Genomic DNA, 24608 nt, shown 5'->3' on the forward strand with positions numbered 1-24608 from the left:
AGAATACAGTTTCAAGAACTCTCTGAATAACCTCCCTACACCTGTGATACTTGATTCTTCAAAATGTTTTGTTTTTCCTGCTGTGGCAGTTGAGAGCAGAACTTAATCATGGGCAACATGCACAAAGAGGAGATAGGAATTGTCCTGTCTTCTCCAACTTAGCCTGTAGACTGAATAGCAAGAAATCATGACAGCCTGGTTATACTATATTTTAATACATCTCTATATTCCGGCAATATTATCAATGTTGACTGATTAAAACATCTGTCATTGGTAGGTGAGTATCTAATTATTTTGACAGTTTTTAAATAGGTATGTCTATACTGATTAAGTTTATAAACGAACTTGTTCTTTAGATTTAAAAAATAATCCAAATTAAAATGGTTTGAAAACAGTAATTAAGAGCTAGGACTCTGTAACAAGACTCCAGACCTTTAGCTCTTCTTGGCACTCAGGCTCTTGTGTCTGCAGGATGGAGTCATCCCTATGGTTCCTGGTGTCTTGCCTCCTGACTTCCCCAATTAAGAGCAATACAATGCCTTGAAGGTTCCCTGGGGCAGAGTTTTTAACTCTTACAACATATATTACTTCTATTTGCTTTCAACTCAGATCAACACAACTTATTCAAATAAGGGCAAAGAATATATAAAGGTCACCTAAAAAAAATTTCAGGGTACAAGAGGCATGCTCTTAATTTTTCTGGTTAGGCTAAGCGAAAGCACCAAAAGCACTGTACCAACTCCTAAACTACTAAAAGTTGCAGAAACAAGTGCAGTGCTCTGTTTTACCCCTTCTTTGAGGTGGAACAAACCTAAGCTAATGACAGATTAATGCCCTGGAAAGAAGCCTTATGTCTCTTCCCTACTTCGGAAAAACCCCAACAGACCTTAGGGTTGATCTTAAGACTTCTTTAAGTCTTTTATGTCAGTGTTTTCTGTGAATACACATTGTGAGATGCGGTAGATATTATTTAAAAAAAAAAAAAAAAAAAACAAACAAAAAAACCAAAAACAAAAAAACCCCCAAAAATCATGAAAGAAAAAGAAAAAAAAAGAAAAAAGAAAGGAGGGTGTTTTTGGCATAGCTGTAATGGTTGCTTTTCTAGGATAGTTTCTCTTTACATGACTTTTTCTCCCTTTCATGAACAAATGAATCTTCTTGAAGTCAGCACTGTAAATTAATTTTGTCTTTCTAGAGCAAGTTTTCATTTTTCTGCCACAGAACTTCAATGCTGACACAAACTGTAGTCCTGAAGAGGGAATAATTATTTTTGTCCAGTCCTTGACTAATGGAATTGGCATTTAGAACATGAGCCTCTGCAGTGGTACTTTACTGTGAAATTTAGAACTCTTCTCCCAGGCTTTGGATTGAAATTGAAAACAGAAACACAAATGTTATCTAGTTTCTGTTTACTTGAGTACAGTTCTGTTTCATTCAATTAAATAAGTTACATTGCTGTCCTGGCATGGACCTGAAATTGATTTGCTTTCTTCTTTCCTATCATTGGTATCTTCTTAAGCTATTTAATTGTATCATAATGATTATAGTTTTACCTTGCATTTCATTTGAAAGAAGCCTATCTTAATACTCCATTTTCTATGTTATTTATTATTAGTAAAGAAAACTGTACATCCAAGAAGATCAAACTCAGTGTTAGTCTTGCAGTTACTTAACAGACACACAGATTTACAACAATCCATACAAAAGGTGCGGTTACCTTTAACTGAGGTGAGTCTTTCTCCTGCTGATGTAAGGTTTTAGAAAGGAGAGGAGGTGAGAGGGAAGCAGTAGGCAGGGATGTTGTAGGAATGGAGTGGGAAGTAGGTGCCTTGGCAGAGGGAAATGGAAGATTAGAAGAAAGGTGGAAAAGAGGATCAGTCTCGTGATATTCCAGCAGAAAGCAGAGCTGCCTTAAATGTTTAAGAAATACAAGAAGTAACTGTGCTATAAAACTGTGTTAAAATCAGCTGAAGGATATCAAGTGCTCAATAAGGAGTCATGAAGCTAACCAGAACAATCACAAATTTCATGCTAATCTTAGTCATCTAATTTTCTGGAAGAAATTTCTTGCCTCAGAAAGGATTAAAAATTTGCCATTTGTGGCCATGGATTTTACATCTATTCTTACATTTTTCTCCTATGTTTTTCAGGTCATTTAAGGGTAGAGGTAGCCTGCAGAATTTAACATCTGGCCTAAAACATATTCTCCTAAGCAACTGACTTGCATGTTGACAGTCAAAGCAACTGCCTGAATAATCTGTTGAAGTGCTGGACAGAAAGAAATCTATTCTAAAACTCTGCCTAGAAACCACACCAAGTGTGTAGTGATATTGTGGCATTTAGCACACATTTGAGATAGTTCAGTGATGTGCTGTCCCAAAGAGGAACTGGGGAGGGCTTCAGGAGGAAGCATTTGTCTGACTGCCAAACATAATCTGATCTGTTACTGTTAGTCAGATTCTTGTAACAGAGCCTGCTATAAATATATCAGCTAGTGAAGTGACACATGTGAAGCACAAACCGCAGAGTCTCTGCAGGAGGCACATGTCCCTCCCTCTGGAAGCTGTTGACAGCCTTTGCTTGCAGGGGCCTCTCTCTTAAAAGGGGCAGCACATAATGGGCCAGTGAGGGAAAAAGTTCACTGGCATTTCACATCAGAAGCTCCTCAGCAACCAAAAAGGACAGAAGGGAAAGGACCAGCACAACTGATACATCACAGAATTGATAATGGTGCATATGCCTGCTGCTGAGAAGGGACTGTCCCCTAACATTGACAATTTTTAATCATAGAATCATAGAATGGTTTGGGTTGGAAGGGACCTTAAAGATCATCTATTTCCAACCTCCCTGCCATGGACAGGGACACCTTGCACTAAACCAGCTTGCTCAGAGCTCAATTTCATTGAATGTAATTGTATAAAATTGTGCCTATGCACAATGCAAACATATCAATACAAAGAAAGGCAGAGAATAATTACACTAGAAGTTATCTGAACACAGAAGTCAGGGTTTTCAGAAATTAAAATACCTTATCAATATTTGGTGAAGTGTATCCTTCATAACATTCCATAGCATCTTCTCCACTTGCTATTGGGAATTCTAAATTGTCAGGGACCAGATCCTCCTCTATGTACAGTCTTGTCAGTTCTTCTGCTGTGTCTTGTGCTCCTTCGTAGAAATCTGATTCTTGAGGTTCTGACTGCTCCCCTACATTAAGTGACAGATCTGCAGTACAGATTTCCTCTTCATTTTCAGCAGCTGTAGCCAGCACTCTGGACACAGAACCTCCTTCATATGGTGAAGGGATGTTACAGATAGAGCCATGTTCACCTTCTCTTGTAGCATCTGACAAATCTCTAGGTATTTCAATAACTAAAGGGTCAATTATGCCTTCTAAGTCTTTATCTTTTCCTGACTTGGTATTGTTGCTGACATGATTACATGCTATGTCACGAGATGAGCTGGCTGAAGGTGAGTCAGAGGAAGATACAAGAAAGGACAGAGGAAGAGCTGTAGGAGAGCTGAGAGACACCTCTGTATTTGGCATAAAGAGACCATCTTTAACATGGTGAATGCTATTACCTGGGGAGATGGCTACAGTTTGGGCGGTTGCTAATGCCAAAGATTTGAGTTCTTCTAAGTCACAAAGAAAATTGTCTGTAACTGATGGAGAAGTTAAGTTGCACATGCTTGAAGGTGAAAAACCAACAGTCCTTGAAAAGGAGTCACTAGAGGCAGCCTGGAGAGTCTTTTGATCAATGTGTGACCAAGAAGAGGAAATTTGTCTGGCAAGTGGGGTCAGTGCTTGGGAAGGCAACTTCAAAAATAAGAAAAACATAGGAATTGAAATAGATGAGCATGACAGAGAATTAGGATATGAGTAAACTGGAAAAGAAAAATGTCTGTGCTATCATCTGGACTACAGGGTACAATTTCAGTGACCATGGGTGTCTGAAATCACTACTACATGAATCAGAGCAGCAGGAAAGACATTTGAAACATGAAACTGTATTGGGTTCTGGCTTAGGGCATAAATGTCAAACATTAAGACAGATCTTCTGAATCATTACATTCATGAAGGTAACTGCATTTGAGCTGCTAAAGTTATGCTACTTATGGTGCTCTGTTAGTGAGCCTGTCACAGGTTATTAAATCATACAATTAATATTAATAAAACTTTCCCAAACCATTACTATTATTTTAAGAAGAGCATTTTTAGAAGTACACTTCAGGTGTCATTAAATACTTCTTTCCAAGTATAACAACTGAGGTAATTTCTAATTATTCCACTGTTAATACATCTGCTTTTTCCTAGTACTTCTGAGTAAATGTTTAAGAAACATCTTTAATACACTGCATACTTTTATTAAGGCATGAGCAGCTACAGAATGTATTTGTTTTTCAAAAGTAACCCTATTGGTCAAAATGATGTCAACATTTGTGAAAGGTACATTCATTTTATATTTGACATAGGCAGTCAGCAATGCTTTTAAAGTAGTGACAGCACAGTACACAACAGTATTCTTTGAGTACCGTTACACAATATTGATTGAAGTGTCCTTCTGGTAAAAGAAAGGTCCTTTTCTAAGAATGAGAGACTGGTGAGTCATACGTACACAGCATCAGTAGATATCCATTGCTTCAGTAAATACTGAAAATGCATTTTTGTTACTATTAATCCTCAAAATTAAAATTGAGCAAAAAATACTTTGATCTCCTGTAAGTTATCTGGACAACTACAAACTTTAAGTATTAATGTAGTAGAGAAAAAGAATTTCAAAAGTCTATATTATTGTTGCAGAATAGGGAGGTTAATTTACTTACCTTCTGCTTGAGTTTTCTTGAGGCAAATAGCTTTATTTCATAGTTAGACAAACCTTTGTCATAGTTATAGAGCCTTCTGTACCAATGTAAACGTATGTACTAATACAATGCAATGCAGCTAGGCTGTTGCAGCCATACTCAGCCCCCTCCCTTCATATTTCCTCTTAAACAAGGGCCCCTAACCTGTGCTTTTAAGGTCAATAATACCGCTAAGGAGACTTCACCATGTGTACTTTCCCATGGCAATAAGCTGCACTAGATCTAAAGATATAGATGGATTAGGCCAAGTTATGGAACTTGATTATGACTTGTATTGCTTATTTATTTTATTGCCATTAGGCCAGAGTCATTCAGTGCAATTGCTCCAGCAACAAGGAACAACGTGTGTAAAAAATTCCACAGGAATAGGGAAAGTGGCATCAGAAAGTGTGGTAAACTCTAAAACACCTTCAGGACTGCTGAAATTCTTCTAGGTAGTCAGGAACAACATGACTTCTTCATGGTATTGCCATTTCTGAACACAGTTGAATTCAGAAAAAAAGATGTCTGTTTCAGAGTCTCAGTAGAAACTGGTGGTTTTGTTTCTTTTTTAAACTCGATTATTGAAGAAGTATCCTGTGTTAAGAAGAAGACTTCTACCAATCTCCTTCCCTCCTGAACTAATTTAGAAGTACCTAACTTAGTAATAGCAGCAGCATAGTTTTGTAAAATGGATATAAATGCCCTGAAGCATCACCTGTGCTCAACAAGGGTTATGGAGCTTTAGCTGCAGAATACCTTAGTGACAAGCCTGCTCTGCAGAAAATGGGGAGAGGCATGTCCAGAACACAGAGCACTGAATCTGCCTCATACTCTTGACTTGCCTTCTGGACCTTCTGGATTCCTGCAACACTCAGGGGCCCCAGCAACTACAATTCTGTGGTTGGCAGCTACAGAATTTGATGCTACTTGAACTGTTTTGTGGGAATAAAAGAGAGAGGATCTAGTTCTCTGTTGTGACACATTCTGGAAAACCAGAAAAGACCTGTTCTAGCAACTGTCCCAAACCAAGTAATATTTAGACATAAGTAGTATTTTCAGAGGTTACTGCTGCCTATAAATGACATCTTTGGTAGCTTTTTAAAACCCCAAGTACTAAGTAAATGTGGAACTTATTTCAAAGTTGAAGCATGTGGATGACCACCAAGTATGCAAGAAGATAGAGTAGAAAAGGGGACAAAACCAAATGAAACATGGATTAATAGTGGATAAGAAGTTTATAATTGCACACAAAACCCACTGCCTATGCTGAAGAGATAAACAGCAAAGGTAAAGAGGAAGATTTAGAAAAGTTTCCATCTTGAGTGCTCAAAATAATTGATACCATGTTAATTCTGAGCACAGTTTGTATGCAGAAACTTTTTAAGTTTCTATCACTACCAAAAATGTTACGTTCCCTGCACCGATGACTGCGAAGCCTCACAAGTAAATGATAAACAAGCACACAGGAATCTTCCTGCAGCACCCTGTAGTAGGGCTTGTGGTGGTTATGTAGGCTAGGAAGGAACACAATTCAGAATCTACAGTACACATTTGGTGTGAATAACACACAACCATGAAGGTGTGAATCCAAGTTCACTGACAATGTGATGACAATAATCTCACTCCTAAATGAAACAATACTGCCAGTTTGTACCACTCCAAAAAATGTACCAACAGCCTCCTCCTAGACTGTGAATGGCAAAAGGAGGAAGGTTTTAGTACAGAATCACTGTCTGTTCTCCTTTGTTTCAAAAGGTACAAAATTGGTCTTGGCAAGCGGTGTCCTGCATGCTTATGGAACTGTAGGCTTTTAGGACAACTGTATTATGGAAGTGTCTTCATATTGTGCTATTAGAATCCTGCTAGACATACCCTTAATGCTCATATTCTTGCTACGATTCCCAAATAAATTCTTCTCTGTTGATCTTTCTGCCCAAATTTTGCCTGCCTCTACTGTCAATAACGTAATAGGCAACGAAGAAAAGAATATGAGACCCTTGTGTATTAAAAATAATCTACTAACAACGCAATAATGCAATTCTACCCAAGCAAGTAAAAAAAGTTGTGTACTTAATGCCTAAGTTATGTATTACATTAACAAAAGAATTACAAGTCCTTCTAAACCCACTCTAGGGGTGGCAGCTAACATCAGAAAATCCTTACCTTAGTTGAACTTAAATGATGTATTCTGTCACTAGAATAGCTTTGGGGTATTGGAGGCTCAGGATAGTCATCAACACTTTTTGATGGATTCTTTTTGATGACTTCTACGTAGGAAACAGGGAAGATGCCTTGTTTGTTGGTTCCTGGTATTTTACCTTCATACCAGTTTTGATCAACTCGCTTAAGAAGGATTACTCTGTCTCCCTGAAATACATTATGAAAATGAGTTATCAGAACATACATTGGAAGTTAATTTTGTGCATAACAGATATTATTTTAACACATAATAGTATTTTCCCTGCACTGCTGTTTCCCATCAGTCTTGAGCATCATATCCATTTTCCCATTTCTCCTGCCATTGATAATAACCACATATAAAACTACCATTTCAGTAAAATGAGGGGTTAGGAATGGACTGAAAATGCTTTATCAGATGGGGAATCTCATGCAGTCTTCTCCTCTTGCTTGGGAGATGAACATCAACACTTTTCTTTGTTTTAATTCTTGCCCAAACTACTAGCTAATACTCCAACTATAACACGCAAACAGTGACCGCTGTGCCCATTTTTTCTTACAAATGGTAAGAATTAAACAACGAAGGCTTTTTTTTTTTAGTGTATTTTATCTTCAGTAATTTTCTACTTATACTGTATTTAAAAGCTTATCATAATAATTGTAACAGCCAGGAATAATAATTAAAAAGAGGAATGGATAATTGAAGAGAAAATTCAAAATTCAGCTGGACAGTTAGCAGATGATTGCATATGCTAATCTGCCACAATCCATATTAGACACACTCTGCAGGTAGCTGAGAGACTGCAAGCCAATAATTGATTATGTTAGAGTTTCCTACCATGGCATTGCTTTGTGCTTTGCAAATCTTGAATGCAGAGTGCACCCAAAGCACAGTATTTACCCATATATTGATTCTGTGTAGCAGGAGACACTATAATGGTATTTTGATGGAAGACAGTTATCCACTGTACCTTTCTAAGTGATAACTCCACATTTGTGTCTGCACTGAAATTATATTTGGCAACAGCTTCTCCAATCTCTCCAATCTGTGCAGGGGGAGGTGGCCTGGCAGGCTGTGCTTTTTCTGGGGGAGAAAGTTTCTAAGGAAAAAGAGAAACCAGATTTCCATCATTCTCATGGGGTTTGTGTACCTATTACCCAAATTAATTAAAAGAATTAAAACAGAGAACAAACCTCAACATAAGAAATTGGGAATATTCCAACTCTTCCATGGTGCTCACCCTCATACCAGTTTTGATCAATTTTCCTGAGGATATAGACAGTATCTCCTTTCTTAAAGGACAGCTCTCTGTAACAAATTTATTTATATCAGATGTTTATAGCTTTACATTTAACTCTTCTCCTTGCATGGCTCCTGAGATATTTACACTTTGGAACTGAAACAGAAGGTAACAACTAAACATTTGACTAAAAAGTGTCACAGCCATGGTACATTTACCAGTTGATCATACAATATAAAATCAAATGACTCACATTTATGAATCCCCTGCAGTACCTATATGTTACATAGGCCTGTTTTACACTGTGATTCCAAGGAAATATTGCTACCTACTACCAGAGCACTTAGTATGATGTCTGCATGCAAACATGATGTTTTTTAGATCACCTGTTTAAGTAGTGCTTTTATGGCAGATATCAGAGGGGCATTTGGCGTGTTCTTTATGGATTCAGTAGGAAAAACACAGAGTGTATCCCATGTCTTAATGGTCTATCACGACCTTTTAGCAGTCTAACAGTGTGCTTCTGCTCTACACATTTCTATTTTCAATGCAGCTATCTAGAAGCATGAAGAACACACAATTATGTTCTCACCATTTCTTGGTATCAGAGCCTGTGATATGTTGAATGTTGGACACAAAAAAAGGGAATTATTAAAATCTTAAGGATATTTTCAGATCCTGGCTTGGGATTTGGTTTTTCAAGAGCTAATGTAATTCTAGTGTCAATGTTTGGCCATACCTAAAGATTGTTTAAATGCCCTGGATCATTGGAACCACAGCAAAAATGAAATGCAGATCCTCCAACTCTCTCATATGGTAAAATGATTGTTCCTCATCTTGATTTTGTTATGGACCACTGCCTTTTGTGTTGGTATGTTATGTGACATCCTGCAGAAAGTCTCTGTATGTTAAGACAGACAGGAAGATGCTGCAACATTATACAGACTTTTGATAAACTCATTATCTATGACACTATTTTAAGCCCTTTACCCTCGCACTTCAGTGTAATTCACAACAAAGGAAGAGCCTTCAGTGGGTGTCCCTCAAAACCTGTGCTCTAGATGGCTGAATATGCACAGCTATTCACGTGTTCAGATATAACTGAGAATATAATAATTTAAGACATTTTTTTATTACAAAATTACTTCTCACATGGTTTGCTAATGCAGGGGCTACTGTGACAGCAAGCAGGGTCCTCATGTCCATGGCATCTGCTGTTGAAACTGGCTCAAACACCAGTTAAGTGGTAGAAAAAGTTTTCTTGAACTACGAATTCTTAAATGAACAGAAGTCTAGTACTTACTTAGAAGTTTGAGCTTTAAAGTCATATACAGCTCTAGCTGGCAGTTTCTGAAAAATAGGCAAAGTGATTAATACATTCAGGTAGTATTACTATATGATAAAAGTGTTTCAACTTTTAAAAGGGTGACCAAGATCTGAAAAGAAAAGGATGAGCTCTACAGTGGTTCTTGCAGGAATAGGCTATTAAATAGATGGCTTTTTTTTTTTTTTTTTAGGCAAGTTAGGTGTTTGGGACTTAGTGTTCTAACCCCAGAAAAAGCTAAATTTTAATGCAGACTACTTTGCAACTTTATGTTTAAGAGAAATACCAAAGTAAATAAAAGAGTTAACTATGTCAATGTGATTTGTAGGCAACTAGATCTCTAGATACAACACAAATACACATAATATTCTGTAGTATTTTAGGTGCCTTTTCTGTTAAACTTGTTATCTTTAGGTTGATTTCAATTGCAAATGATGCATTACATTTATACACATATATACTCTGTCAACTGGAAATGGCTGGAATATTTTTGATTCCTATAATTAAAGTCATAATTTTAAGAAAGCACAGGACAGGAGGTGATCTCCTGAGTTATCTGCACAACTCTCTTGCTATCACAGGCAATCACATTATGCAATTTCTTGCATACATTTGTCAAGTTCTATTACCAAGTACGTGTAAACTCAATGTTATTTCAAAAATAAACCTGTAAAACAGCCCTACCTCTCCTCACCTGTGTGGCTGACACTCTCACTGTTTCCAAATCTGTGCTGAAAACATGAACTGTGATCTGACCCAACAGCTTCACTCATTGTCTGTCTACATCTGACAAGCAGCCAGCACCAGATACTTCGTGGAAGGTGCAAGAAGAAATAAGCAGTACCTCATGAGGGTATTTGGTAAAGTGATTCAGACCTTCTCTGCAAGCACTTGCAAAGATAAGATTGCCACATTCTAAAAAATGTCTCTCTAGGAATGATTGATTATGTTATTTCTGAGAGATACTATCTGTAATGAGGTAAGGGTGGGTATCTTATGAGAGGAATAAAAAGGGACACTTGTAAATTTTGCATTTTACCTTTATTCCAGGCCAGGTGTTCATGACTGGGTTCTCTCCCTTCTTGTCATTTTAAGACTAGCAAATCTAGCATACCTAGAGAATTGTCTACACTATAATAAAAAGTACCTAAAGTTATCATAGGGGTCCTGTCAACTTGAATTTTGCAATATTAACACAATTTTCCATTACAGATCTCCTTGAAATAAGATAGTATAAATTTAAAAGCATTTTTTTGTTCCTTGCTGTTATCAAAACTAACAGGAGTGAGTTTTAGTCAGGAGGGGATATTCATGTCAATTGTTGCTAAGACCTTTTCAGTCTTTACTGATTTTGGTACAGCTGGTGCTGTAACTACTACAGCAAATAACAAGAAGAAAGGGAATGGTACTAAAAGAACAGTGGAACTGTTAAAATAAAAAAAATACTTTGAAATGTACAAAACATAACAGAAACAGAGATGCCTTTCCTGTTTCATATTTTTAAAACTTTTAAAGTGATCTTACAGCTTGTAATTTAAGTATTTCACGTATTTTCAAATTGAAAGATGACTTTCTATGTCACAAGGTTCTTTAAAAGAAACACACCATATGGCTTCTGGAATTTTTTTTAGCCTGTATTTTGCAATGAGAGGTGTTTTTAAAAAAAATCGGACTTTTAACCAAATTGCATCAATATAGACATGTCAGTGGGATGTAAATGGATCAGAATTCCGTTCTAACCATATCACCACTTACCAAGGTAGATCACCCAGAGCAAAATCTTAATTACTAGCAATTAAAATATGGTAATATTTTATGCTGCCATTATTCTGTGCAATATTTTAATAAAAATCAATTGGAATTGTTAGAAATCCATTGTCTATAGATGGTGGTTAATTTAAATGTACTTTATGATTTCAAATAATCCATGAAGCTTGTTTGGAGGGAATTTATAGTTCTAGATCTATAAGCATTCTCAAGATACGTGATAATATACTTTATTTTTCAATATGTACATTGCAGAGATACTTTGCGTTACTTTCAAGGTGGTGTGCCTACTTCCATTTCCTCTTCCAAAGCATTACTACAAGCAATCAGTATCTAGTTACAATCACCAGCTGCTACAGATGTTAGGGACTGCTCTTAGAATAAATGTTTTTTTTCTAATCCACTAACAGCAGTGGTTTGTCTTTTCCAAATAAAAATAATGGTGAAATAATAGATGTTTTGTACCAGTTTTGAAACTGCCAAGGCAGTTTTTTTGTGTAATGCTTTGGGTTTCTAAAGAACCTTTCCCCAGTCACATCTGCTCTTTTTCTCTGTTCCAAATGCAAACTCCAACCAGTTTTGACAGAGCTGATCAATGACTGGTGAATTTATGTCCATATCTATTTAATAATAAATAGAAGAATACAGCTTATCTTACAAAGCTTGATGTTATTTTAATTTCTTGAAGTACCAATCTCCTTAATGAAAAATGAAGATGCTGCCTCATCTGATAATAAGTCACTGTTCCTTTGGTCTTCATTTTTATAATGACTTAAAACCAACACAAATCTTGTCTCAAATATGTTACCAATTTTCCATATGGATATCCCTTTGCTATTTATTGTTGCTTCACTACCTCTTTGTCTGTAGTTCCTCTTCTCTCCCTTGGAGCACATCGTCCCACATCAGTGAAAGCAGAAGAATAGCTTCCAGGAGACTCCTGGTCTACTGAAAACAGAAATTATGTGAAACTACGATAAACAAAACCATTCAAATCTGTGAAGCTGCTTGTTTTCATTTAGGGGGGTGAAAAGATATTGAAATCTATTATTTTACCTTTAATAGAAAGAAAAGCACATGATATGATGGTTAAGTGCACCTTTAAAGGAAAAAAAAAAAAAAGATACGAACTCTTAAGCAAAGGCAAAGGCTGTCCTCTGATCCACAGTGGAAAAAGCTATATGACAGAGGACTGAGAGAGCATAATTATGCCTCACTGTGAAAAGGGATGCTCCCCTACTGGGCCAAGTGGAAGACATGACAGCAGTACTGGGACTTTATCAGGCTGCATGACACTGTTTTGGAATGCCAACAAATATAAACACGTAATTACATGCACAACACATGATTCAAGCATGCTTCAGTGAGAAAATGTGAAGAAACATTGTTTCCTCCTCAGTGATCTAAGATGCATTTCTACTTTACCAGGGGCACATGTTACGCAGCACAAGGGAATTTGAAAGGATGTTACTTCATAAAAACAACTCTATTTTAAGAGATGGAATACAAATCATTACTCACCAATCTATGTGGCAGACTCCACTAAGGGACAGTTTACTAATGTTTATTACAGGATGGTGACTTTCTCCTCATGTTTTAATAAGAATAAAATCAAAATCTTATAGACTCTATAGCTCTGCAAATTGCCAAAGTGAAATAAAAATAGAACTGCTTAAGACCAGGGGATGAAATGAACTGCCTCTCAACTTCTGAGAAGTACTGTTTTAGTCTCCCACTACCACAGTGGTACTTTTTAGTGGAAAACTGTGATTGATGGATGTCTTCCTTTGACTTCATTGCCACATCTTCATTCTGCTGTTAGAAAGCTAATGAATTTCTAAAGAAGTACAGGTGGGGGGAAAAAACCAGCTGAAAGCATCTCATCTCTTCTAACTGGCTGTTGGCTAAGCCACAAAGACTTGAGGCTATTGATAAATATGATGGAGGCAGAAAGATGAGAGCATTTTATTATTTATGCCATTGGTTGCAAGCATATCATTCCCAATAAGTATATCACTTTCCCAGTTCTGGACACCTTTCTTGATATGGCATGAGTTCCTGAATGAGGATCTATGCCCACTACATGACCCTAAAGATACAGTCTGCTCCAAACACATCTGCCATGACCTTCAGGTCTCTGTGTGGCTGTAAGAGACACACACTGATCCAACAAAACACCAAACTTGATTAGAAGTAGAGCTCAGCCATGACTGGTGATGCTGGACACTAATGGAATATTCTGCTTTACTCATTCTCCACGCTCATTTAGGGATATCAGTGTTGACAGAGGTTATTGCTTTCCTCATGCCAGGCTCCTTCATGGCTGCAGAAGCTATTAGAAATCCACATTTACTTTACACTATGGATTTCCTTATTTTCATGGACTGGAAAATTCTCATTTAGCAACTATAATATGTGACCAGCAATTTTTCAACAACTTCAGTCTCATCATGCAGTACTGTCTGCCAGGGTTAATCATGATGAGGCCTCAAGTATGACTAATTAAATTCTGAACTTTATAGCTGTTTTTTAAATCAAATTTTCCATTCTAAATACATTTATTATAACTAGTTAAGAAGACATAGTAATAGCTCCAATTCTGATTTATCTTGAAATACTTATTTACTATTGTGCAACTTGCAAAAGTTACACAAAAGTATGTGAGGATAAGGGTAAGATGGGTCTGATCAAATATCATATAATTTATATATTAAAGACATTCTATCTTACATCCATTTGGTATTTCAAGCATATCTTTTAAAGATTTTTTTTTGAGAAAAAAAAGAAGCAGAGCAACAAACAACTCAAAGCAGTAACTATAAAAACAGATTGGTCATAGTCACCCTGATAATTTCATTCAAATTTTGATTATGGAGAAATTCCTCTCCAAGAAGATAGGAAATTTCTCAAAATTTCACAGGCATATTGAAATTCTGTGAAAAGACCTAGGTTTTCTGCCACAGAAATTGGAAACGGTATTGTTTGAATAATGGAAATGGAAACTTCCTAAAATGACCTTAACATCTATTCACAAAAAGTAATACAAAACAGTGGATTCATAAGAAAAAAGAATCAACTTTCTATAACTGGCAGAATTAACAGCACAAAGTTTTTATCACTTATATTTAACGTAAGTATAGAGTACAACATATTTTAGATGCAGATTCTTTGTCTTTCAGTAATAAAGGAAAGGTTATGTGCATATTGTTTTCAGTTTGACCAGCATTTTATAATGCATTAATTCACTGCTTAATAATAGCATTTATAGAACTAATAATCAATTAGCTGAAATGCACTTCTAGTTCAGTTGTCCTGATTACTGTATTTTGTGAATAGACATCAAATTTATCTCTCCTCAACACCTATGTGAAAATGATGTCCTTCACTAAGAATTTAGTGGGATGAAAGCCTCTTATAGGTGACACGAAGTGGAATGAGAAAGGGTGGGAAACACAGGGAGTAAGGTTGGATAAGTTAATCACAAGGATAGAGGAAGAAAGTTAATCCACCTTGGAAACACAGTGCACTATCATTGTTGTTAGTTGCATCCATGTCTGGAAAAGAGGCACTAAGAGGTAATCTTCCACAATCATTCTGGTACAGTGGACAATGGATAGCACCATCTTGAGGCAGTGGATGAAAAGGCTGGTGCGTGGGACTCTTTTTCAGAGCTTTAAGAGATGAATTCCTTTCTGGAATGTCTGGAAGCAGCTCAGTAATAAGTCTGTGTAATATACTGTTGTCGGGCAAGCTTCCCCGCCTTTTTTCAGCTTTAATTTGGTCACAGATGTCTTTAAGTGCAGAATCTAGTGCTTCAAATACAGATGACTTGCATTTTTTCTTTTCAGTGTGTTTTTTAGGAGCTGCACTTTTTTTCCTCCGGAAAGGCACTGGACTGACTAGGAATGCTATCTTAGAGAGGCCAGACTCTGCTTCCTGTCTCCTGGGATCTTCAGTGGTTTCTTGCTTAGCCCTTTCATGTTTTAGCATGGTGGTGAAGCGGGTGTAGGATGCTGGGCATCGCCCTTTGCAGGAGCTGATGAGATGCCTGTGGTGGTGGTGATGGTGGTGGTGGTGATGACCTGATCCATAAAAGCTTTCAGAAGATGTGAAGGAAAAGTGATCAAAGTCACTTTCACTACAAAAGGATGAACCCTCTATCTGGATAAAGTCACTGAGATCAGAAACCACTCCATCTTGATCGCTGTCTGAAAAATCTATATGTGAACGTTGTGGCTCATCACTGGTCACTTCAATATGAATTGGCACCAGGGTTTTAGACTTGTAATTCCGTTGTACCTGAGAGGGATGTCTGACTGGTGTTTCTTCTTCCAGCAAGGATTCGATAGAAAATCTCCTCTTTGGACACAATCCATTTTTAGGAGGCTCTAATGTAACAGCTGACAACATGTCATCACCAAGGTTCGGCATCGATTTTGACTTCTGAATTAACTTTTCAAATTCAGATATTCTGGTTGGCACCATGTCTCTGGGCACCTCCTCAGTAGAAGATTCTCTCCAGCCTTGAAGAATACCTTTGTGCTGTTCTTTTTCATACTGCAATATTCTGGACTTCACAGAACAAATCACCTCAGAATTCATCAAGTCCTTGCGATTGATGCGGTGCATCTTTTTGTACATCTTCAGGAAACCTGGAGCATCGTGTGCAGATCTGTGACGAACTCTTGACCTACCACTACTACGGCCCTCAACATATGGGGAGTTCCAGTTCATTGAGCAAATGTCTTTGGAGTYCTCCTCACATAACAGAGAGCCCATGCTTTCAGCCTTGGCCTGTGCATCGGGATAGCTATCGCGATCATCTGTTAGCAGGTCATCGCAGCTACGAGATTTCCTCTTTGGAGAAGCACTTTCCTCTGTGCTGCTCCAGACTTCTGCATTTTGGCGAGTCATTTGCCAGCCATTCTTGTAGTTGGTTGTCCTTCTTGAATCATTTGGAACAGCTAAATGCTGTCTGTAAGTGCTACAGTAATCTAATTCACTTGAGGTGTTGTGGTTGTGCACTGAGTAACTTAAAAGGGATGGGTATACTTTGCTAATATCCCCACCTTTATAATCCATAGAGCAGCATGGTAAAAAAGAGACATTGCCAGAAATTAAAAGATTCAGAAAGTTGGAATTAGCATCAGTAAGTATTAGAAAGACTAGAAAAGAGAGAGCAATTAGTGAATCTATCAGCTTAGGTCAGTACATCGTTAGTTACAGCCTAGGACAGCAGAGCTAGTAATTATTTTCCAGCTGCAAAAATGCACTCATGATAATTTGAACAACAAAAAGAATTCCTTATAAATTATGGAGATATTATCTCCTCCACAACCCTCACTATCAAAGCAACATAAGAAACCAAGCATTAATTGGGGACTGATTGGGATTTTTAAGCAGGTCAACAGACAATAAAACCTGCAAAGGATTTAAAGATGAAGCCAAATGACAAATAGGGAAATACTGACTTTTCTACCTCTGCATTTTGAAAGAAGTTGTTTAGGATTTTTAACCTGTATAATTCTTAGAGCTCACAGCATATGTATATTCTAAGATAGTTAAAATAAAGACAAATGTTTATATCAGATCAAATAGGAAATCTCTCCCAGTTGTTCACAGATAGCCTGCTCCTTCCCTGTGTGATAGCACTGAGGGGCGTGCTGTTCTGCCTCTGTGAACTCTTTCCTGGAGAGATGTGGACAACAGTAATAGAATGGTGACTTACTTGAAAAAAAGAAGCTAATTAGATTGTATCAGCTGTACTAAATACTTCAAGGATTTACAGTGAAAAATCAGACTATGGATGGTTTCTTGATTAATTTAGGTCCTGATAACTATGGAGATTTGCTTGATTACATTAGGACCTGACAACTGACAATGTCTAAGACATCAACTATGGAAACATATATTTAATCTTACAGGTTATTAGTCTTGATTTACTTTCTCAGTATAATAAAACCAATCTAAAAATCACAATAATAAGAGAGTAGGAGTTAATAAAAATTTATGTGTTTATATGTTGTGGTAGAGTTCAAAGTCTTCATTTAGACCATCTTCCCTCGTTAGAATGAGCAGCTGAAACTGAATAATCCTCGTTACAAATCCAGCTTTTCATCTTAAAAGTAACAAGAATAAATAAGTTAAGCTTTTATGAAAGGCCCAAAGCTGTTGCATCACAGGGGCACTTGCTACCAAGGTAGTACAAAATATCATCAGTAGTTTTCTGCTAACAAATACGGTCTCCTCTTACCTTTTGCTCTTGATGGAGAAGAAGGAGATGAGCTAGTTAAAGGCTTCCTAAGGGTGGGACATGGGCCCTGTGTGTCTGTCCGGCCCAGGTTAGGTCTGTTTGCATTCTGGTCACTGTGTGCCCTCTGATGACTTACAGCAGGTTCTGACTTCCTTCGCTTTCTGTAGTCACTTGCAGTACTTGCAGAACTACAGAAAAAAGCAGTATCAGTAGCAGTCTGACTCTCAGATCAGAATTCAGGAATTTAAGAAGTAAGGTCATAATTATATAATCAATTTATTGATTAAAAAATGCCAGAACAAATACATGAAAAACATGCAAAGTGAAGACGAAATCTTTCAACCTGCTTCACAGATGTAGGTGAAAAGACGAATTTGTTCTTAACCCGATTAATGTTTTAAAGTTTTACACAAAATTAGTACACTGTTTTCTTTGACAGAAATGCATCAAGTTTTCTTAAGAGAACTTTTTGGAATTAGAATTTCAGTGCAAACATAGGAAAAAGACAGACTGAGAACAGTCAAGGCAGCATGCTCAGGCAAACAGCACTGAAGGTGCTGCAGGCAGTAAGGGTAAAGGATAAATCACTGCCACTGAGAAAGAAGCCCAGGGATGTTAGTGGAAAGCCCCAGAACAGAGCATGGCTTATCTACTAAAATAAAATCCACACATCAGCATCAAAATTAACACCCTTTCCAAGCACCTATTTCATCAGTAGCTCACATTGTGAATGCTAAAATCTGACTCCTCACAAAATCTGCTGATTTCAGGTCCCAAAGAAGACCCTCAGGAAGAATAATCTGCTGAAATAGTAGATAGTATTTCTTACCTAGAGGGCCTGTCCAGGCCTCTGTCTGTTGAATAGTGATGATACAAGGAAGCCTGCAAAAACAAATATGTGGATCTGTTTGTATTTGAAAAAAGAGTGACAATTTTTGCTTATGTTTGATGACTCTTTGTTACTCTGTGATAAATCCTGTAACAACAGCCCATAATGATTAACACCCTGGGCACTCCATCACACACACTGCAACATGTCACGAGAATAAACTATGCAGCYTTTTATTGCTAGATTTCATTTCCTCTTCTATTTCAGTAATATTTTTTCCGTTAAAACACTGATAATGATACTAAATCATGCTCTTCTATACACTTTTCAAAATCAGACACAGAACAGCTGGAACAAATCTTTACCACAAAACCACAAAAATCTCAAAATAATTCCTTTATGTTTAAGTGAGGTCTGCAAAGCTTCTCCATACCCCCCAGTTACCAAAATCCCACAATTATAGCCAGAAACTTCTGTGAATCCCATGATGTTTGTGGCCAGCAATTGGTCTTATACACCTTATAATCCTGGTAAGAACAGTTCTTATCACAGAACATTAGTCATTAGTCATGGAGTTACAGATGTAGCTACTGCATGAATACTGGGACATGGAACTTCCAAAATTATATTATTAATACAAGGTCAACCTTAAATGACTACTAATTTTAAATCAGCCATTTAAAGCCTTCAGTCAGAATTAAATAATACTACAATTCTGGTAACCAGGTATGAATCTAGAATGAACTGTGTGGTCCCAGGGGTATTTCTTCATGGATACAAAGCAGCATGGTTCAAGAGTTAAACTTCTTTCAAGCTCCTGGCATGTCATTTCACAGCTAACCCAATGGACTATCATACAAATTACTACAATGCAGGAAATATTTTCCCCGTATAGAGAATCTTCTTGGCTTTTTCCCTGCATGGAAAAGTCTTTGTACTGAAGGACTAAAAAATATTGGCCTGCATAAGTCCTTTCTTTTGTTAAATTTTTTTCTCCAGTGATTTGATTTGCAGGTTCGTGAATAGAACTTCACCCAGATTTTTTAACTGACACTTAGGTATACCTACAGAAGTCACCCACAGTCTTGGAATATTTGGGAACAGATTTCATAGGACTATGCATTTTTAATGACATTTTAGAGTAATTGCTTAAACTGCTTTCATAGGTGGGACACTAGAAAGACAATATGAGGTGTTGAGTTAGAGCTCATTTGCCAGTTGGCTTCGTTATTTATGACCTGCATCACATACCAAGTGACCCCATCAAGACATTAACTGAAGCTTTAATTTTTGTAGTATACTAAAGTTCGTTATACTGTGGGACAGGGAGAGCCACACAAACCTGCCACAATATGAAACAAATGTAATTAAAACTTGGGCTAAGGTAATTCCAATTTAATTTGAATGTAATTCAATTAATTTATTATTTTATTAAATTTAAATCACATCCTACTCAGGTAAAAAAATCTGACTTCTGGAAAGAATGGCACCTCAGGTGTAAACAGTTAAAATACGTTAATAATTCAAAGACTTTAAAATTAATTTATAGAGAATGTAAGTCTTCTAAAATATATTTCAAGTGACTTCTGAATAAGGTTAAAAAATGTGTATCTTTTGTTAAAAGTAAGTTCTTTGTTTTGTGAGCAAATATTTATGTTTTTCTCCTGTGCTACTACTTATTGCTACTACTGTTCTCACTGTTAAATACTGTTTTGTTCCTAAATTCCAGTTTGGATCAGAATGACATGCTGTGTAATCTCAAAGGTAGAATCCCTCAAGTCATCTTCACCTGCATCTCTTTTACAGTGGAGAATGACAAGCATGCAAACCCCATCATGTGCACCACAAGAGGAAGAAGAAAGGGGCATCAAAAAATACCAAAGGCCATTTGTCCCCCTGCTAGGGATTGCTATTATGTTCATTCTTTGCAAATTATCGTGTCCTCAAGCCATGCTCAACTGCTTTTTCCAGGCTGTGCATGGGAGATCTGCACACCATGTGGGAATGAAGCTGGTGAAGTTGGGGGACATCACCCCGTTCTCACGAACAGGGAAATGCACGTCAGTGATGTCACGGGGCTCTCCCACTGCGAGGCGTCCCCAGCATTACTGATCTGTGCCCAGCTTCTCTCAGATGTTCCCACCAGTAAAGGCTTGCCTCACTCCCACAAGGATGCTCCCTCTGCCACCACCTTCTGGGCAGTGGTGCCCCACAGAAGCTTTTTTCCATGATGGGAGAGCACACAAGACTGTGGCTTATGACAAAGCCTCTTGTTTTCAGTTGCTAAATTGGCTAAAACCAATTTATTTTTCTGCAAATAAAAGTGAAGTTATTTCTTATAAGTTTTCATTTCCTACCAAAATATAGATTTCAAGGYTTTTTTTTTTTTTTTTTTTTTAAATCATCATTGCATTGTTCTTAGGTGATAAATAAACCATTTATGACACCTTAATGTGAAACTGATCTGAGGATGTGAATGTGAAAAGCAGAAACAGATACTTGTAATATTCCAAATACTGTAACCTAACTCATAAAATTAGTGAATTTAAAGATTAGAGAGAAGGGGCACAGTAAAACAAAAACCATACCTTCTGCTGTAGAAAAGGAGCAAAGAATCAAACATCCTTTCCATAAGCAGATTAAATACAAGCCTGAGTTTTGATCCCAGTTGTGTTACAGAGGTAATGCTGATGATCACCAGATATTCTCAAACAATAAACCTCCCATCAGCACCTAGGAAATTATCCCTATTTTATTTCTCAATATCTGGAACATTCATTGGGCTCATGATGAGTGCACTACTGATCACCTCTTCAGTCCAAACAAAATATCATGCTAATAATCTTTTAAAATACTTTGTGAGGAAGATACTTATTCCTGAGTCTTTAATGTTCATACAGTCCATATTTTCAAGTTTTTCTTTACATCCTCTGGAAAGTGGCTGGAAGGCTGGAAAGTACTTTGTGACAATTCTCCCACCACACTCCAAATTCAATAATTTTAAGATATATATCCATATGTGAGGTCTGTCTGCACTAAAACTACAGAAGCCAGACACAGCATAGCTCACACCAATAGCCAGTATAACCACAGCAAGCAAAGGCCTCACGTCTCTGTGCTTCCCTACCCATAAAACACACATTCAGCCTATCCTGGGAAATGTTCCAGTCTCATTTCAAAGCTGGCCACAACCATCTTCCTCCTCTTGACCAGTCACTGCCACGGTGTGGAACCAGCAGAGGAAGGAAACTCGGGACCACAGGTGATGTCCTAGAACAGTTGCACAAGGTGGTACAAACAGTGCAGATAAATTGTCATTGTGGGCTCTTCTGCCAACCCCTTCCACCACCAACCACCTGTGATGTGACAGTGGCCAAAGGGCCCTGAGGCAGTGGTTGCCTCCCACCACTTGTAGTGGCTCCAGGGCTGCACAGACCATGGTGTCACTCCCAAGGGTGGAGCAGATCCCCACTGTCTCCTATGGAAGGGTGTGGGTAAATCACAGAGTGGAAATCACACCAGAGGGAACATTATCCACAGCATTCCCAGGCCATAAACAGAGTGTTAGTGATCAGCCTAGGATGACAAGAAGTTGCAAGAAGCCAAAATTGCTGGGTTACACTATATGGCTTTGGCTTTTCATCCTTTAAGATTATTTCATCACCGTGAATGTAACCTGCCCTTTTATCCTTTATTTGATGCTGGCTTTGAAGTTTTTTTCTATATGGCAGATCCTGTATGTTGCCCATTCTACAATACTAATTTTTACCATAGGCATACATTATTTTTATAGAATGTGTGGAGTTTCTACCTTCTCCCCATAGGCAGAGCTTCACTGATGAGAYATACAGAGGGAAGGTATGAAATAAACACTGGATGTGGTTGTTTTTTACTGCTTGTTTTACTGTTTACAGCTGTCCTGTCAGCTCTTGGGCATTTATTGACCCACTTTAGATGGCCCAACTGAACACATCTCTCCTACTCCCCCATCTCCAAAGATAATTAAGTCATCTTTCAGAATATTCAGCACTTCTCTATATGTACAAAGGCCACGTGAAAAAAAAAACAAAAAACCCCCAAACATTGGAGATGACAATTCTAAAGTACCAAATACAGACTTTTGGGAATACTTTGGTTTTCTTTTACCAAAAAAAAAAAAAAAAAAGAGATATATTTAAATTATGCCTGTGTTTTAGCTGTTTTCATGCATCAAGGCTTTAATAGTGACTGAAAATGAAGCTAGGGAAAATAGGCAGAAGTTGCAAATAACAAATAGGCTTGTTTGCATGATGGTTAAAATACTTTATCAACTTATTTTGAATAGTCTCCCCCTCAGGAGAGGGGGAGAAATATTAAATTGCTGTAGTTTTTGAACATGTTTTATTATATTCAAAAACTATTTAAATTTCAAAATTAAATACAGAAGTTTTCATAAATTAATCAAAGAGAAAACCAGTGTTGCTTAATAACTATTTTACCCAGACCTACTGAACACAGGAATATTTCAAAGAAATGTTAGGGCTTTTTAATTGCCTTTCTTGATATATTGAAAACCAACAGTAATTAGAAAAGGCCTAGAAGCTTATTGTTTCAGAGAACTGGGCCCAAATTTCACAACTATGAGGTTTTTCCAGATATATAGAGCACTTACAACCAAACCAGAGTACTTTACAAACAATTAACAATTTAAGACCACAATTTGAGTTTAACTTTTGGAGAAACTATAGAAGATGAGAGTGAATCATAAATATGAATGAAGTAAAGCCACCATATGAAGCAAAGTTGTTATTAGAGGATTCACTGACTTTTGGCCTAACACTGCAAAAAGGGGCAGGGAGTGGAGAAGGAATGAAAGCCTGAATCTCTCCCACTCAGAGTAGGGCAGTAACAGCCCACTAACCTGACCTTGATGAATTTTACTTGGAATAATGACAGCAACTGTCAATCCTGAGTTATAAATTAAAACAGGACGATTAATTGCTGTTTAACCTGATGAGAAACCTTAGTAATAAATGCTTAACTGGAGAAACAACAGTTTAGCCACAAAGGTTCACCTGACACAAAGAATTTGCAGTCAGGTATTTTAATTAGGAAATCCATTGTGCTGATGGATTAATTGTGCAAGGCAGCTCTGAAAAGTGGGAATTTGCCAAAGAGTTAGAGACATATGGACTGTTGTGTAATTCTGGGTGTAAATCTCTGAGAAGTTCTGGGGACAAGGACTCACAGTTCCTAGGATAATAAGATCAACATCCCAATGCACTAGTGATCTGGAACAATACGAAGACAAAGATACAATCCTTGTGAATTAGAAATGTCTCACAGCTATCAGAAGGAAACCACTAAGTTTTAACAAACTTCAGACATAAACGGTGATCATTCCAACCCTTCTTCCCAAGAGAATCGTCTAAAAAAGAACCATTCATTTACCTCATTGGAAACACCAGAAGAACTGTCTTGAACATAGTCCAAAAGCTTTTTAGGTGGCTGCATCATAAAAGCAGAAGTGTAGAGATGAAATGGAGTGGAATCAATGGCAGCAAGGAATGAAACATGTGGAAAAGGTGACACAGTTAGAAATCAAGTGTTGACAGCGTCAGATACAAAGAGTGACACACATGGGAAGAATGGAAGGATAAATGTGTTATTTTTAAAATATCCTAATAAAATGTTAGTAACTTTAGGTGGTAAAATCTACAACTGAAATGGTTGAATAAACACCACCAGTTTTTAATAGGGAGAGAGAAGAGTGTAAAGCATCACAGTTATGCTCTGTTGGAGGAATCTCAATATATTTTATCTCAAAAGTTATCATTATCAGTAAAATATTGTTGAGATATCGTTCATGAGAAGAATTTATCTGTACTGTTTCTGCCCACCTACAGGGAAGAATGACAATACAACTTGAATGGCTGGATAATAGAGATAAAAAGTAATCCATTAAATCCATGAAAATGTGATACATTATAGACCAATGAACAAGAAATTAAACCCAGATATATTTAACTCTTTTTTTTTTTTTTTTTTTTTTTTTTTTTTTTTTTTTTATTTTTAGAGGGTATTCAATGGGTAATTTTTTAAAATGCTATGATTAAAACATTACTGTTTTAAAAGATCGTATGTGTTTTGTTTTCTCTTCTGCTCTCACTGAAGTAGTGGGGAGTTCTGATT

At 37.2% G+C, this 24608-nt stretch overlaps 2 protein-coding genes and 1 long non-coding RNA gene across 8 annotated transcripts in view; 1 reads left to right on the forward strand and 2 right to left on the reverse strand.

Moving 5' to 3' along the window:
• LOC130575956 (uncharacterized) overlaps nt 1-15265 on the forward strand; it is a 68674-nt gene extending 53409 nt beyond the window's left edge. Inside the window, exon 3 of the long non-coding RNA XR_008965618.1 lies at nt 15204-15265. This is a non-coding gene — a long non-coding RNA (uncharacterized LOC130575956). The remainder of the gene's footprint in view (nt 1-15203) is intronic.
• The window catches only part of SORBS2 (sorbin and SH3 domain containing 2), a 208847-nt gene that overhangs the window by 9527 nt on the left and 174712 nt on the right, over nt 1-24608 (reverse strand). For 2 of the 6 annotated variants that reach the window (XM_057370228.1, XM_057370224.1), the window contains 8 exons: nt 23868-23924; nt 18438-18490; nt 17609-17796; nt 12212-12300; nt 9568-9614; nt 8218-8332; nt 7995-8123; nt 7009-7212 (listed from right to left, as the gene is read on the reverse strand). In XM_057370228.1, the coding sequence (XP_057226211.1) occupies nt 7009-7212; nt 7995-8123; nt 8218-8332; nt 9568-9614; nt 12212-12300; nt 17609-17796; nt 18438-18490; nt 23868-23924 (882 nt within the window). Of the gene's footprint in view, nt 1-7008; nt 7213-7994; nt 8124-8217; nt 8333-9567; nt 9615-12211; nt 12304-14864; nt 16425-17608; nt 17797-18437; nt 18491-23867; nt 23925-24608 lie in introns of all 6 variants that reach the window. The other 4 variants (XM_057370226.1, XM_057370225.1, XM_057370227.1 and 1 more) reach the window with 3 other exon arrangements.
• Nucleotides 1067-6998, reverse strand: LOC130575955 (uncharacterized). Its single transcript, XM_057370232.1, has one exon. It carries the CDS (start codon nt 3836-3838, stop codon nt 3020-3022), a length of 819 nt encoding a protein of 272 aa, XP_057226215.1. The 5' UTR covers nt 3839-6998; the 3' UTR covers nt 1067-3019.

The sequence above is a fragment of the Malurus melanocephalus genome, unplaced genomic scaffold (assembly GCF_030028575.1).
Source record: "Malurus melanocephalus ecotype Western Australia unplaced genomic scaffold, MMel_1.1 scaffold_121, whole genome shotgun sequence".
NCBI lineage: Eukaryota > Metazoa > Chordata > Aves > Passeriformes > Maluridae > Malurus > Malurus melanocephalus.

Bases quoted from the DNA above. Each gene is read 5' to 3' on its own strand.
- LOC130575955 (XM_057370232.1), bottom strand. From the start codon at position 3,838: ATGTTTTTCTTATTTTTGAAGTTGCCTTCCCAAGCACTGACCCCACTT.